Here is a 16,201-nt window from a genome sequence, read left to right on the forward strand (position 1 = left end):
AACAAAATAATTTATCTGAAGAAGAGCTACACTGTCTGCTTGCATTGTATGCCTGGGTGTGGGCATGTAGATAAAAGGTCCAGTTCTGCAAACACCAAAACAAAACCACATAAGTATGCCATACAGACCATCTGGCACCTCTATTTATGATAGAAAAAATATCTTTGTGTATAAAAAATGAAAAATAGATAAAGGCAAGCACTACCAGCAGATTATAGCTGTCATATTTGTAACAGCAGGTCATTTATAAATAAAAGCAAACATCAGAATGACGGAGTGACTAATATACAGAATACATTCGTCCTTCATTTGCTTCAGTCTCTTCTGTGTTTTCCAGTAGAGATGAACTACTTAAAGGGCCACTATCGCAAAACATTGTAAAATTAAAAAATACATGTGCAGTATATGCGTGTGTGCATATATATATATATATATATATATGTATAAATATATGTGTGTATATATATATATATATTATATATATATATATATATATATGTATAAATATATGTGTGTATATATATATATATATATATATATATATATATACATATAAATATATGTGTGTATATATATATATATATATATATATATATATATATATATATATATATACATATATATATTTAACCACTTAACATCTCAGTCGTTTTCAGCTTATACATCCGAGCAATGTTCACCTCCCATTCATTAGCCTATAACTTTATCACTACTTATCACAATGAACTGATCTATATCTTGTTTTTTCCGCCACCAATTCGGCTTTCTTTGGGGGGTACATTTTGCTAAGAGCCACTTTACTGTAAATGCATTTTAACAGGAAAAATAAGAAAAAAAATGAAAAAATTCATTATTTGTCAGTTTTCGGCCATTATAGTTTTAAAATAATACATGCCTCCTTAATAAAACCCACGTATTGTTATTGCCCATTTGTCACGGTTATTTCACCATTTAAATTATGTCCCTATCACAATGTATCGCGACAATATTTTATTTGGAAATAAAAGAGCATTTTTTCCGTTTTGCATACATCACTATTTACAAGCTTATAAAAAAAAAATAGAGAGAAATATTTCATCTTTACATAGATATTTAAAAAGTTTAGACCCTTAGGTAAATATTTATGTTTTTTTTTTTTTTTATAGTAATGTTTTTTTTTGTTTTTTTTTATTAAACATTTTATGTGGGCATTTTTGGGAGGGTGGGATATAAAAGTGTTTAATTTGGGGAAAGATTGGTGTATTGTAATGTTTTTGAGGATTTTCTTGTAGTTTTACTTTTTGGCCACAAGATGGCAATCTCGATTTTTTTTACATGACGTCACTCTAAGCGTACAATGTACGCTTAGAGAGACACAGCTTCAGAAAGAGCGAAGCTTCCGAGAGAAGCTGTCGCTTTTTCAGCGGGGGAGAGGAATCAATGATCGGGCTCCATAGCCCGATAAATTGATTCCGTGGCTACCGACTCCGCGGCCGGGAGTGCGCGTGCACGCGCGCGATCGGCCGCGGGAGCGCGCCTGTCCTCCTTGACGTTTTTATACGTCAAGGAGGACAAAGTGGATATATATATATATATATATATATATATATATATATATATATATATATATACATATATACATATATATATATACATATATATATATATATACATATATATATATATATATATATATATTTGTCTCAGAGTAAAATGCACTATAAATTACTTTTTTCCTATGTCGCCATCATTTACTGTAGGCAGTAAAAATCTGACAGGTTTTTGACTACGCCATCTCCTCATGAGGGACTGACTCAATTCCTTTTATTTAATAAAGAAGCACTCCCTATATGGCAGTGGCTCAGTTCAGCTGCCTGAATAATGGCATGCTAGAAGACACGCTTACCAGCATTTTTATTTACGTTGTTTTTATGGAGTGCTTTTGTAATGAATAATAAACCTATCCATTATTGTATAGATTGGTATTTTACAGAAGCTCTTCCCATTGTTTAGTTTATTCATGATGTCACATGATGCCCTGTTTGAATTAGCATAAGTACTACCCATTGTTTGATTCCTACTATGACATTTGAGGGTGGGCATTTTGAATGTCAGATTGCATATAAGTCAGTCACCCACCTATTGTTTGGTAACTGCCTGAAGAAGCAGAGGAGAAACCACTGCAAAACACGTTGCAATAAAATATGGAAACTAGCATACAGCTGCTGTCCTTGTCTCGGGATCAGCTGACTGCTCACTAGTGCTGCTATTGCGGCTGCTGCCATACCACTAAATAGTGGTTACAACCAAGCAGAATATCTAGTGCAGCAATCTGACCTGCTATCTGTTTTTCTGCCCTGGAAATCCAACAGCTGTAGCCAGAGATACGGAGTACCATAGAAGACAAGTTAGCCATCGACCCTGAGCAATCGTGCACAGCTTGGTCCCTGACATAGAGGGACACAAGCATTTATACTGATAACCCGTGCACCTGTTTCTATTTGTCTTGCATAAAATCCTAACACTGTTGGTGCTTTTGTATTGATTCTGATCACTTGTAATGGAGATACCTTCTACTACAGCACTAACCAAGTAACTTGATGTTTTAAGTTCATCCTAAATGGTTAAAGTTGTGGTACTAAGAAGAAAAATAGATAATAATTCTGTCCTAACACAAGTCCGTGTACCTAAAAAGGAATCAATAGTTTTGATTGAAGTGGTTAAAAGTTATAATTAATATTGATTTTGTATTGCTTCCTTTGCCCATTTTCTGTTGCATGCTAAACATCCTTTTACCTTTCTCATGCTATTCCTGTAGAAAATTCCCTGTGCTTTGGTAATACCATTACAGCTCAGACGTGGCTTCTTCATGACAATTCTGTCAGTGCTTACGGTCACCAATCTTCAAAACCTTTGGGAAAACCCCAAATTAAATCAAAGAGGTCTTTTGTCTCCATCGCTCTGATGGTGGCCTCCTCGTTATTCAGAAGCCTCTAGCCTGACTAGGGTTAGTCCAAAGAATAAAAGCCCTCCAATTCTTTAAATGTTGGTATCCAGACTGAATGGCAGATAATCATTATAATACAGGGAGTTCTCAATTTATGTCAATGTTGTGTTCCAAGGTTAGAATGTGTGAACCAAAACTGGTATTAATCAAACAATGGTTTACAACTGAAACTGTGATAAGTGCCAGAGAGAGCTATGTTCCATCATTAGATACAGGAAGGATTTCTCTGTTTATACCATGGTTGTTTTCTGTAAGCATGGAAGTCATTGAAATGTTGCATAATTAAACAAGGACTTTCTATTGTAGTCAAGGAAAGTTTCGTTAGGCCTGGGACCCATTACCAGCACTTTTCTAAGCTCTAGCGATTTGAAAAGCTCTTGCTAATGTAATGCTATGGGGGATTTAAAAAAAAATGTCCTCAAGTGGGATCACACACATAGCATTACATCAACAAGAGCTTTTTAAATCACAAGTGCTTAAAGGAGTCATCAGGCAAGTTAATAGAAAATAAGTGGTACTTACCGGGGGCTTCCTCCAGCCCCAAGCTCCCAGGACGTCTCTCGCCGCAGCTCTGCCTGCAGCCGTTCGCCGCAGGTCCATCCCGGTCCCCGGCGATAACGTCAGAGCGACTTCCAGGTCGCTCTGTACTGCGCTTGCACGAGCGGCGCTGTCAATCACCGCCACGTGGGCCAGAGCGAACTACTGAGAGCTGCGGCGAGGGACGTCCTGGGAACTTGGGGCTGGAGGAAGCCCCCGGTAAGTACCACTTATTTTCTAATAACTTGCCTGATGACTCCTTTAAGCAGAAAATAGTTTAAATTGCCAAAATGTGCAAAAATCACATAGCGGTTGCTATGCGATTTTCCTGGACTCCTATACAAGGTACCGGAGCTCAATCGCATGAAAAATGCAGCAGAACAGTGCTATCGATTGGCAGTAAATCATATCACAAACATATCACACTAATGGAATCATTCACTATAGGTTTCCATTCGTCTCACCACACTTAGTGTTTTGTGAGCCGCAAGCGGTCGGAATCGTTTTGCATAATGCTGGTAGTGGAAAAAAGGCCCTTAAAGCGGACCCGGTGGAGTGAAAGGAGTGGTGACTAGGGTCCCTTTATAAAGCGTTATTTAGCACTATGTGCGGCTTTCTGATTATATTCCAGGGTTGATCAGTGTACCTCTGTAGTGGAGGTCACGTGATTGAAGGGCGTGGTGTGTTTGGCTAATATTTATATGCCTAGAATTAGCTTTGAAATCAGGTGACTTGGTAACGGAGAGCAAAATAACCACTAATCTACCACTACTGAGAAGAAGTAAGATGCACATATTACCCCAACTCCACCTGTTCCAGGGCCATTATACATGCAGAATAGCCCAGGGGGCTGAAGGAAGCCCCAGTTATGTAAAAATATAAAATTCTTCCCCATCTCAGGTTCCCTTTAAGCGTCCAGAGCTGCTCAGTCCGAAATGAGTAAAAGCTTGAATAATCTCCTGAGTTTGCTTGGGTTTCCTCTGGGCATTTCCTTTCACAACCCAAAAACATACTCATAAGTTCACCAGACTTTCCACTATAGCAGAGATTAGATCATGAGCTCCTATGAGGTACAGTTAAAGCTACGTACACACATACGACAACGATCGTTCGTTAATGTGACGAAAGAAGTTAGCTTTTAAAGGTGTGTAACGATCTGATCGTTTGTTAACGAACGATCCAGAACAACGTCACATACTGTTCCTGGAAGTGACATCATAGCAAGTTCCACCCACACGTAACGAACGGTTCAAAACGTACGTTACACTGTAAAACTAACGCTACGTACATTACATTACAGTACAAGATTTCATACTGTAGGTATGTAGGTAGAGCATTTACATAATATAGTGTTGACAAAACGTACAAAAATACACTCTGTCCTGTTAAAATGCCAATTATGGTATAATCATGTAGCAATAAATGTGTCACAGGACACATTCATAGAACGAACGTTACATCATGAAAAGCAACTGTTGCGCTAGAGCATAAAAATGAAAGGTTCCATGGAGATATAAGGAAATGCGCATGTCAAGCCTAGTACGAACGACCGTTTTCTAACGATGTACTACTTTTGCAAACGACCGTCGTTTAAAAAAATCCGCCAAGGCAGATCTTTTGTTTTTAATGATCTAGCTCGTCCATCGTTTGACTTAATGATCGTTGGATGTTCTTTTTTTTAAACGATCGTCGTTTGAAATAATCGGGGAACGATCGTTTCAAACGACTATAGTCGCATGTGTGTACGCACCTTTAATTGCTCGATCTTCTCTAAAGCAGGGAGGAAAAAGGCAGCGCAGTACAAATACATAACAACCCAACTTATTCAATTATTTAACAATAAATGTCCTGTAACACCAGTGTTGTACTTTGTCTTTATATTAGAAAAGTGTCGGATTTCTTACAGACTGGCAGGTGTCTGGTGGAGGTTAATAATACATCAGCCTCTAAAGGGACGCGGGAGAAGGACATGCAATGGGCTCTGTCAGCTTCCACTGTGTTCCCCACATTGTCTCTCTGTGACTTTTCAGTGTCTCTCATTATTTAAAGATTCATTGGAATTTAATCTGCTGAAGCAAAGTGTAGCTCCTCTAGCTGAAATACAAGCTAGCCAGCAGATGTCGGATCTGAGTAAGTAGGAGTCACAGGGCCTGGGTGTGCACATTAATCTGCAGTATTAGATAACTGATTCATATAATCAATTTAATTACTGCTTTCATAGCATTTTAGAGCACATGTGAATATAACTGCTGGAAACATTATTATCTCGTTACTATATATCTACAACTGCTGGAGACATTATTATGTTTTTATTATTATCGCATATTTAAAGCTACTGGAAACATTGTTATTTTGTTATAATGATTATTGTTACATATGTATAACTACTGGAAACATTATTAGTCCTATTAGGATACAGAAAGGGGTGCACTAAATTAAACAAAAGGTTACATAAATATAATAGAAATAAAACATGATAGATCACACTGCAGAATGTATGATTATACTAAGACTACCGTAGTAGACCTAAGCCCATTTAAAAACAGGCTCTAGGTCTGTGTCAGAACCCCCCTCCCCTGTGACCACCGACATCACCGCACAGTCACCGTGCGTGCACACTGCCACGCCCATCGTGCGTGCACACACGCCTGGCCAGCCCTCTGGCCCGTCCTGGTCCTGTCCTAAGGCTGTCCGTGCGGCACTTGCGCAGTAGCGCAAACGCATGGACACACACACACACAGGGACGCAGAGAAACTGGATTATTATATAATATTCTGTACCATAGTGTACCTACAAAATGAACAACTAGAAAGAATACACACAGAGGTAGTTAGATCATAGGATATAAAACATTCACTTTATTCATTCTCATTATTAACAACCACATACTTGTATTTTGTTTCTATTTGATGGTCGTGGAGGGATGTAGATTCTCCGTATCACTAGAGGGATCAAATTGCTTTCCATGTGGAATGGCCAAAATTAAATAGCTAATATTATTGTTGATATTATTATTGGATGCAGGCAACACAATATGTACAGAGGAATCTTACAAATTGCTGCTAGGGTACAAACAGTGCACTCTGATTGGTGGAATGCACAAATAAGGTTGCAGCTGCGTATGAATGTAGGGCAGTTTTAGGCTGGTGGGAAGTAAAGATTCATTGTCGGGCAAGGAGGAGGTGTTTATGTGCAGTGGTGAGCAGGTGAGTGAAAGGGTTTTTATTTTCACTCGGTCACTCTCACGCATAAACACCTCCTCATTGCCCAACAATTAAGCGGAAATAATTTTTTTTTTAACTTTCAAGGGTGAGGATGGATGAAAGTCATTAATTTAAAAAGGCCTAAAGCACAATTATTAATTGTTGGTGCAGATCACCCTCCTTCCATCTATTCAGAAAGAGCCTTGTCAGGCCAGGTTTAGTTCACTTACTTGATTTTCATGGCACATGTGTCCAATACTTCCTCCTTGCGGCCTTGGATGGAGGAAGCATCAGAGTCATGTGAAATGCGTTGTGAAGCACGGGTAAGTGAACTTCTCCTGACTCGGTCCACTTGTTCGGTTCTGAAATGGTGCTGGAGTGTGGTGTTCAGGAAGATCTGGAAGTTACGAATTCAATACCAACACCATAGTTGATACCAACACCATAGTAGGGATGTGTGCCTCTCAGATTCCATGTTAGCATCCGATGAAGGAATCTTAAAAAGACAAATATTATTAAACCGGGAACCTGTAGCCAAAACTTGTGCTCCTAGAGGGTACTTACATCAGCAAGGGGGAACCCTCTGGATCCTAGAGAGACATTCCTCTCCCCTCCTCAGCAGCTCCGTTCCAACGGTGGGACCCACTGAAAGTCTGCATTTCGATTGCATTGGAACCTCGCACATGCGCACTATAGCTCCATTCCACTTGGCTCTCTTCTGCAATAGCTGGTCCAGTTCAGGGCCACATTACCGCGCAGGCGCAAGCTGTCTGCATCTGCGCAGTAGCAGGGACCCAGTTGAGCTTTTCCCCATCCCCCCCTTTCAGCTCTGGCAATCTGGCTTCTTGTTGGCCTGAGGTCGCAGCTAACAAATACTGATCATTCAAAATGGTAAGCAATGCATACTTGTTATCTTTGGCTGCACAGTCACTAAATAGTACAGACACTGTGCAGAGACATAAACATCAGCTAATCTGACATGGTGCAGTATGCACTGCCACTGCCTGTGTTGAATGGACAAGCTGCTGCTTTGTCCCTAAAACATAGAATAATTTGTAAGGGTAAATGTCAGAGAATGTGGAATTACACATACCTCTGACTGTCATCCTGCAACAAGTCTTCCCTGTATTAGAAAAAGGACAAGCAGCACCCGGAAGAGCCAGATTGGACAGAGAACAAAATGTTCTTCTCAATGTCAGCTGTGATTGCATATGCTCCTGACCAGCATTAGGGTGCCCATACATTACTCAACCGATCAATTTTCTGATTTGATAGTTTTATCTTTTATCAAATGTGAAGAGACTCGGTGCTGCAACATGGCCACCCATTTGAGGATAATTTTGCATTGTATTTGTGGGCTTCTGCCTGTCTAGGTTAACAACAGAGCTATTAAGTCTCTGTAGAGGAAGAGGTGACAGAGAGGTGTGCCCAGCAGGTTCTGTCAGTCTGCATGGAAAGGGAATCTGTTTGTTTCCAGGAAGTAGCTCTGCTGAGAAGCCTGCGGCAGGTGACTGCATGTGTTTGGACCGATGATTTTGTGTTACTCAATGCTGAAAGTAAGCACCCGGCTGGAGTTGGCCTTACCTTTATTTTGTGGATTTATTTTATGACTGAACTGCAAACTGTTGTTTGTGAACCTGCTTCAAAATAAACTTTGGTTAAGTTTGGATACAAACCTGCTTTGAGCTGCTCTATTCCCGCTAGATGCTTACCATCTGAAGCTGGACCCTCACAATATATATATATAATACTAATGCTGATTCTGCGGTCCCGCACATGCGCACTACCCCAGGCGGCACACACGGACGCAGGTGGGACGCATACACCAGCAATTATATTGGGTAAGATATATATGTGCTGTAAGCCATGGCACGATTGGCCAGTTATTTATTCAAGCAGTGTTTTATGGAGTGTTGCACTTTGAAAATGTGTGTTTCCTAATCAGTGTAGTCAGTATAACTACCTACACTTGCTAGCATATTTTATTACAATGTTGCAGATGATGCCAGGTGTGACATTTAAAGAAGTTAATTAAACACATGCCACAGCCCATTTTATTATATCGTAATATTTAAGTGAATTACTTTATACATCTGTAATAAAATAATATTCCAGTAAAGTAAAACTTACAGCCATCAGTTAAACAAAATAATGTTCACAATAAAACACAAAGATACATAATGATACACTTACATTTCTTTCTTCTTCCCCAGGGCTCACCAATGGAAATGACAATATAGGACAGCACTGGATAAGAAGATGGCGAGGCTGCGTAGGAAAGCATGCATTGCTCTGTTCCTTTTCACACTTTTCATATTTGGAACAATGATGGGACTGCGAACTTTGAAGCCCACTGATGGCTTTTCTGATCTTGCTCCTGGCCTAGAACTTATGCCTTTTGGGGAACAGTCTGAAAGACGCTCTGTTTCCAATGAGGTTATTTCCCAAGGCACTGCAAATGCAGCAGATCAGACTAAGGTCTACTATGATCTGCATGTTTTCTACTACATGTGGTATGGTAATCCAAAGTTTGATAATAACTATATCCACTGGGATCACGTTATGGTTCCTCACTGGGATCCCAAAATATCTGCAAGTTACCCTAAAGGGAGACACAGCCCCCCTGAAGATATTGGGTCCAGCTTCTATCCTGAATTAGGACCATACAGTTCCAAGGACCCAGAGGTCTTAGAAGAACACATGAAACAACTCAGAACAGCTGCTATAGGTAAGATGAAATACTCATAGGTTTCCATGTTATTAACTATTTAATGCCTGAAGATATTTTGAAGCTGCCATACAATGGCCTTGATTCATAAACTATTACCGCATGCGGTAATGCAGAAAACAGCTGACTTTACTGAGCACTTAGTAAAATGTCAATTCATAAACCCTGTTACCGCATGAAAAGCTGAAATTCCCAAGCAGTGAGGTAAATTACCACCTTGTGTAGTGAATACCTCCAGCACATGTCAATAAATGTCAGTAAATGTCAATTCATAAAGATAAGAGCAGGCCGGTAATGGCCTGCTATGAAGAGGTGATAAGACAGCGATAAGTGCAGGGATTAATGGAGACTCAGCAGAAGCAGTGAGACACAGGCAGCAGCAGAGCGATCGGAACAAACAAGGCTTCCCTGAATACCCCAGGCTGTGTTTTTAACTTCTTGGGTACCTGATTTTCAGGTGTATGTTTGCTGGAGGTGAATATCAAGCCTGGCATGTGTAAAATTTCTTGAAGTTCTTCTGCGCTGTGGCAATTAAATAGAGTGTTTAGAAAGACTAATAGACCGATTCAGAACAGATTCAGGGCAAGGAGAGGCAGTAAAACTAAACATGCACATCTAAACTGAAGCTGGGATGCCTCTTTTATTGTAATGCTGTCTCTGCACGGAGAACAGCCAAATGTAACAAATCAACCAGCTACTCATTAATGTAACAACTCAGCCAGCTACATTCCTCATGTTACCAACAGCTCAGTTCGGAAAATCCCGCATTTCCACCGCACCTGTGAAAATGTTTATGAATTAGCACACAGAAGTCTAAAATACAGAATGCGGTATTTTCCTGGCAATTTTTTTTTTTTATCGCAAAGCCTTTTATGAAATCGAGGCCAATGTCTCTACTTGCATACTAGTTCTAGGGATAATGGCTACACTTTTGGTGAAGTTAAATACATTTACATTGACTGAACTTAAAATAAGATTCCATCTTGTTGAGAATATGCAATACAAGGCTTTTATTTTAGTTTTTTTACATGTAGAGACAAATACAACTCAGGGCTGATTTTTGCAAAGGTCACAAAGGTCTGGGCCAGCAGATGCTTAACTGCAAATTGAATAGAGAGGTTACAAATGAAAATCAGCACATGGAACTAGGGATTGGGAGCTGCTGCTTTTGAGAGCTGTATATGAATAAAGGGGGCTGCTGTACATGGATGTTACACATGGAAGAGGAGGCTGCACAAGGGGGAAAATTGGCCTAGAGATGAAATAGCATTGGCAAACATTGCTTGTGGTTTCTAATAGCAAAATTTTAGATGGGTGGGTCACAGTTTGTAGACTCCTATGCAGAAATTCTGAAGGCACCAAAGAAGTACTGATGATTTGGTTGGAAAATAATTGCAGTTTGAGTTTTTGGTCAATCCCTTCCATTCTTGTTTCCAGACAGCCATGTATGTCTTCCTCCATTCTCCAAAGTACATATAGTAAAATAGAAATACCCGGTCTTGGCTTGTAGTTACCATGGTCAATGTGGTTACAAGTTGGGCTGTACTTTTCTTCATCTGCTGGTGTCCCTCCTGCACCCATCCAGAGCCTGGTTGTTGTTGTTGGTTCTCTCCATAGGACTCTTTAGGAGTGGCTGTGAGGGGCAGCCTGGACCACACCACTTCCTAGAATGTGCCCATGGTAGACAAGGAGGCACTTTAGATAGAAAATAGGATAGCAAAGAATCCCAGCTCTATACTTCACAGTGCTTTATGTATTCCTAACATATTTTTATAAGTAAGCTACTACTGTTCTATATTTAAAGGACTGGGAAAAGAAGGTAACCATCAGGGGCGCAACAATAGCCCCTGCAAGGGATGCAGCCTCAGGGGGGCCCTTAGGGGGAGAAGCCTGAGGAGGGGCCCTGGCTCTGGGGCCCTCCAGGGCCATTTTTGAGAGCAGGAGCTGGCGCAAAGTGGGATGGGGAGCAGCAGGCACACACAGCAGCGAGGAGGTGTGCCTGATCCCCCCCCCCCTCCCTCACCTCGGGCTACTATCAGCACTTCCCTCTCCAGCAACAACAGCTGGGGGGCCCCTTCCAAAGTTTTCCAGGGGGGGCCCAGTGATTTGTAGTTACGCTCCTGGTAGCCATGCATAACATTTCCTGGACATCCACTTTAAAAGGGACAGATAGGAGTGAATGCACTAAAATGAGCAGAATTACATGCGTAAAGTCTTATGCATGATGAGTAAAGCGCAAAGCATTGCATGTAATTTATTGCATTCCGCTCCATACATTGCGCACTAAGATTGTATGCACCTTATTGTGCTTAACACTCTTTACTGCATACGCCCCCTACTATTTGTGCACAGCATGCATGAAGAACATACAGTTTTGCAATGGATAATATTCACAGTATAATTAAACTGTAATCAAACTGCAATATGCTGACCTCTTAAAGAGAATCTGTACTGTCCGATTTGGACAATAAAAAAAACATACCAATCGAGTCACTATGATCTCCTTGGTCCCTCTTTGCCATTTCCACCACTCCCTGTCGTGATCCTGGCTTTTAATCACCAGTTTTAGGCAGTGTTTACAAACAAAAAACATGGCCACTAACCAGGAAGGTAGGTGTGTGTGTGTGTGTGTGTGTGTGTGTGTGTGTGTGTGTGATGTTACAGTATACTACAAGTTTTTTATTACATAGTGTATTATCTGCACTCCAGTCTGGGATTAGCATGTGACAGGCATCAGCTCCTTCCCCCCTCAGCCTCACAAACTCAGAGAACTTAGAGCATAGAGAATAGACCTGTCTGTGAGGGATAAACAAAGCACACACCCAGAGCCTGCCTGCCTGACAAAGAAAAGAAGATTAGATATATTACAGTGCAACTAGAAAAGGCTGCAGTAAACCAGAGCACATTAGAACAGGTATATGAACTTATAGCATAGAAGAAATAAGGCTGAATATTTTGTTACAGAGTCTCTTTAAGGTGGCTAATAGACAGACCCCTCTAAGATCATTATATGATCGGAGAGGAATCTATCTGATCAAATTCCTCCATATACTGTACACACATTTTCTAATAGATTTCGGCATGAAATTGCCTGCCGGATCATTCCATCTTTGTCCCCCCCACTCCTCCCCAGGCTGTGCAGAGTGTAGTGGCAGTGAAAATTCTCCCGTCTGCCAGTGCTGCCTCCCATGTCTTCTCTCCATCGCCATGCCAATACATCTCCCTGTCTCTTCACACCAGGGCAGCTGTGTGAGTAAACACTAGAGACCAAACACTAGGGGCACAAGGCACATGAAGTACATGACCACTAGAGGCCTCTAGTATTTGGCACAAAGCACACAGCTCCTCAGTCATGAAGAGACAGGTAGAAGCCCGGGTGGTAGAGAGAAGACACAGGACGAAGCACCAGTGGACAGATGAGTCTAGATTTTCTGCTGTGTCCGTCGGCCCGAAATCAAATGCCGCTAACTACGTGCTCGCAACCTGCCACCGATCAAGCAAAATCTTCCATGCTGCACTGTTGACCAAATTGATCGATTTCAGCCTAAAATTGATTGATCGTAATCGTTTGGGGCATTGATTTCTATCAAATTCAATCTAATATCAATGGAAAAAATGAAGTAGTGTATGGCCACCTTTAGTCTTCGGGGTTACACTATATTTTGAAAGAAGATCCAGGCAGTTTGGGTGAAAGTTACTAAAGAATCCAAAGTACCTTGACACAGTCCATCTACTGGTAGTTATTATGTGACATTAGAACACACTCAATAATCTGTTAAAGAGGAGCTGTTAGGTATAGGGTTTCAGATAAAAAAACACATACATCAGTAGCTAAATATTGGCTGTACTTACATTACATATGCATTTCACTGTCCACGTTTGGATTTCACAGAATTTTTATATAGTATTTGCAGAGAATGATGCTCCTGACAGCTCATGGCAGGTTCCATGTTTGACTGTCTTGTATGAAGCCAAATGTGATGTAATATCCTCCCTTACCCTGCTTCCTGATTGATGATTCTTTAGCCCTCCCAAGTTCCAGCCCTCAGACACCCCACCAGTCTGTGGTCTAACAGGCATATTGTCTGGCACTCTGATTCGAATCGGATCATTGAAAAGATCCGGATCTTTGAACCGAATCTTTGAATCATTTTTAGCAGAGTGAGAAAAGCTGCAGTTCCTGTTTCTTCCAGACATCCACTGTGAACCGAATCTCGGATGATTCGACTCACAAAAAAGATCCGGATCAAAGATCCTAATCGTTCATGATCCGGACAACACTACTGTGCAGTGAATATTAATTAGCCATGTGGCTAGGAACAATAGCGGACTCATGCAGTATAAATGTGCACTGTGAACAGCACATTGATTTTTTTAGTGCTGTGATTTGGGCTGCAAGTTACAAGCTGCTGTAACATGAGCCTGTAACTTCCCACTGTGAAAGCAGCCTTAGGGCGGGATAGGGAAATGAAGGGGAGGACCAAGGGAGTGCAGTAGGGAGAAGAAGCAGCCCCAGCATGCTCTGCAGTATCTGTTATGCGGCCTGCCGGCCTCCTTAGGAGCTTGGGAATAAAGAGTATTGCTATTCAGCAAACATCAAAGTAAGAGAGATTTTTAACTTCAGTATTGCCTTTTTGGATTCCTTTTAAACTGTTTAACACAGGAGAATAGAGGTTTAAATTAGCTTTTGCAGCCTGACAGTTACTCTTTAAGCAGTGCTAATATAAGGTAATTATATGTTCATTACATCTTTGCTGTAGGAGTGTTGGTGCTTTCATGGTATCCTCCTGGAACAGCAGATGAGAATGGGGAATCGGTGGAAGACTTGGTGCCCTTGGTTCTTGAAGCTGCCCATCGATACAATATAAAGGTATATCTTAATGTCTTGTTAGGCTCGGTCCACACTAGACCCGCTTGCAGAACGCAATCTGGGGTCCAGGCTTCGTTTTTCAAAAACCGGAACGAAAACGGATCCGTGCTGCCCATTTGCAGCATACATTGCAGGAAGTCACGTGGCGAGCAGAGGAAGTAAGGTAATTGCTTCCCCGCTAGCTCATTAGGTGAGGTTAAGGGGAGGAGCAGGCAGAAGGCCCTTCGTTTCTGTGTGCAACATTGCCTGTGTAGAGGGAGATCAGATTTTGCATTGCCTTTCACTACCCCTCCATGTGTCCAGGTCCGTGAAGTCCTGACAAGTCCGGATTCTGCGTTAAATTTTTCTTCACAGATCCCCGGATTCATTTTTTTTTTAAAGTGAGTGAAGGACAGCTGCTATTTTTAACATTGGTATCGGTGTCTCCGTTTTTGGTCCTGGCCCAAAAACAGAGCAACGAATACGTTTTTAAAACAAGTGTGAACCGGTCCTAAGTTATGTCATACACAACTCAGTACATGTGAAAAGGACAACTGAAGTGAGAAGAATCTGCCATATCTACTTCCTTTTAAACAATACCAGTTGCCTGGCAGCCCTGCTGGTCTGTCTGGTTGCAGTAGTGCCTGAATAACACCAGAAACAAGCATGCAGCTAATCTTGTCAGATCTCACAATAATGTCAGAAACACCTGATCTGCTGCATGCTTGTTCAGGGTCTATGGTTAAAAGTATCAGTGGCAGAGGATCCGCAGGCAAGCCAGGCAATTGGTTTTACTCAAAAGGCAATAAATATGACAGTCTCCATATCCCAGTTGTCCTTTAAATCCTGATCCTGAGTTATCGCTTCATAAGAGCAGGGTGGAAATAAATAGACGAGTTTGCATACATAAGCTTAACATATGAGAAATGATTTGACTCTTTGGACTTTCATATCATACATTTTTGGTCCCTTAAGCCTCCTATACACTCCTAGTAGTTCTGGTTTACCATCAGCTTGCTGGGCAATCTGTAAGGCCTTGTTCACCTGGGTTCATCCTGTTGCACAACAATGCCCATCCTTGTGATGAGTATGCAGTAATTTCCTAACGAATGGAGGAATTGATACCACTGACTGCCCCCCCATATCATGAAAAATTATAAAATGTAAAATACATGAGAACACATACATAAAAAGTACATTTCTCACAGTTTTCTCCTATGTTGCTGTCACTTACAATAGATAGTAGAAATCTGACAGACTTTGGACTAGCCCATCTCCTCATGGGGGATTCTCAGGGTTATATTTTATTTTCAAAAGCAGTCAGTAAACAGCAGTTGCTCAGTCCAACTGCCAGAATAATGTGCAAAGGGGTAGAAAGGATGGCCGGCATCTTTGTATAGATCCTTTCCAGGGAGTGCTTTTGTAAAGAATAAATGAAATGCTGAGAATCTCCTGTGAAGAGATTGACTTGTCAAAAACTTGTACTTCCATCAGAATTCTACTAACTACTGTAAGTGACAGCAACACAGGAGAAAAGTAATTTATAGTTCATTTTACTCTGTAAGAAACCTACTTCTTCTTTGTATGTGTTTACATGTATTTTACATTTTACATTTTTTTGTGATAGTGGTCCTTTAAAAACAGTCCATTCCTTCCAACCACAAAAGCTAGACTGTTCCCTAAAATGATAAATATACTTTACAGGTTTGTAGAGTGTTATTTCTGCAGTGTTATTATTTACTACTGGACCCCTTTACATTTTTGTTTGAGGATCCAGCAAGTAATTCAAATAAACATCAGTTGTAGATGGAATGATTTTTCCTAAATCTAGTTGACATGCATTAAACAGAGTGAGTGAGGTATTACTCAAAAGGCAATAAATATGGCAGTCTCCATA

At 40.8% G+C, this 16,201-nt stretch overlaps 1 protein-coding gene across 6 annotated transcripts in view; it reads left to right on the plus strand.

The window, feature by feature from the left end:
- MANEAL (mannosidase endo-alpha like) overlaps window positions 1-16,201 on the plus strand; it is a 50,228-nt gene that overhangs the window by 29,323 nt on the left and 4,704 nt on the right. For 5 of the 6 annotated variants that reach the window (XM_068269018.1, XM_068269017.1, XM_068269021.1 and 2 more), the window contains 2 exons: window positions 8,941-9,455; window positions 14,216-14,325. In XM_068269018.1, the coding sequence (XP_068125119.1) occupies window positions 8,987-9,455; window positions 14,216-14,325 (579 nt within the window). In that variant the 5' untranslated portion in view covers window positions 8,941-8,986. Of the gene's footprint in view, window positions 1-8,330; window positions 8,569-8,940; window positions 9,456-14,215; window positions 14,326-16,201 lie in introns of those variants that run through there. The other variant, XM_068269022.1, reaches the window with a different exon arrangement.

The sequence above is a fragment of the Hyperolius riggenbachi genome, chromosome 2 (genome assembly GCF_040937935.1).
Source record: "Hyperolius riggenbachi isolate aHypRig1 chromosome 2, aHypRig1.pri, whole genome shotgun sequence".
Lineage (NCBI taxonomy): Eukaryota > Metazoa > Chordata > Amphibia > Anura > Hyperoliidae > Hyperolius > Hyperolius riggenbachi.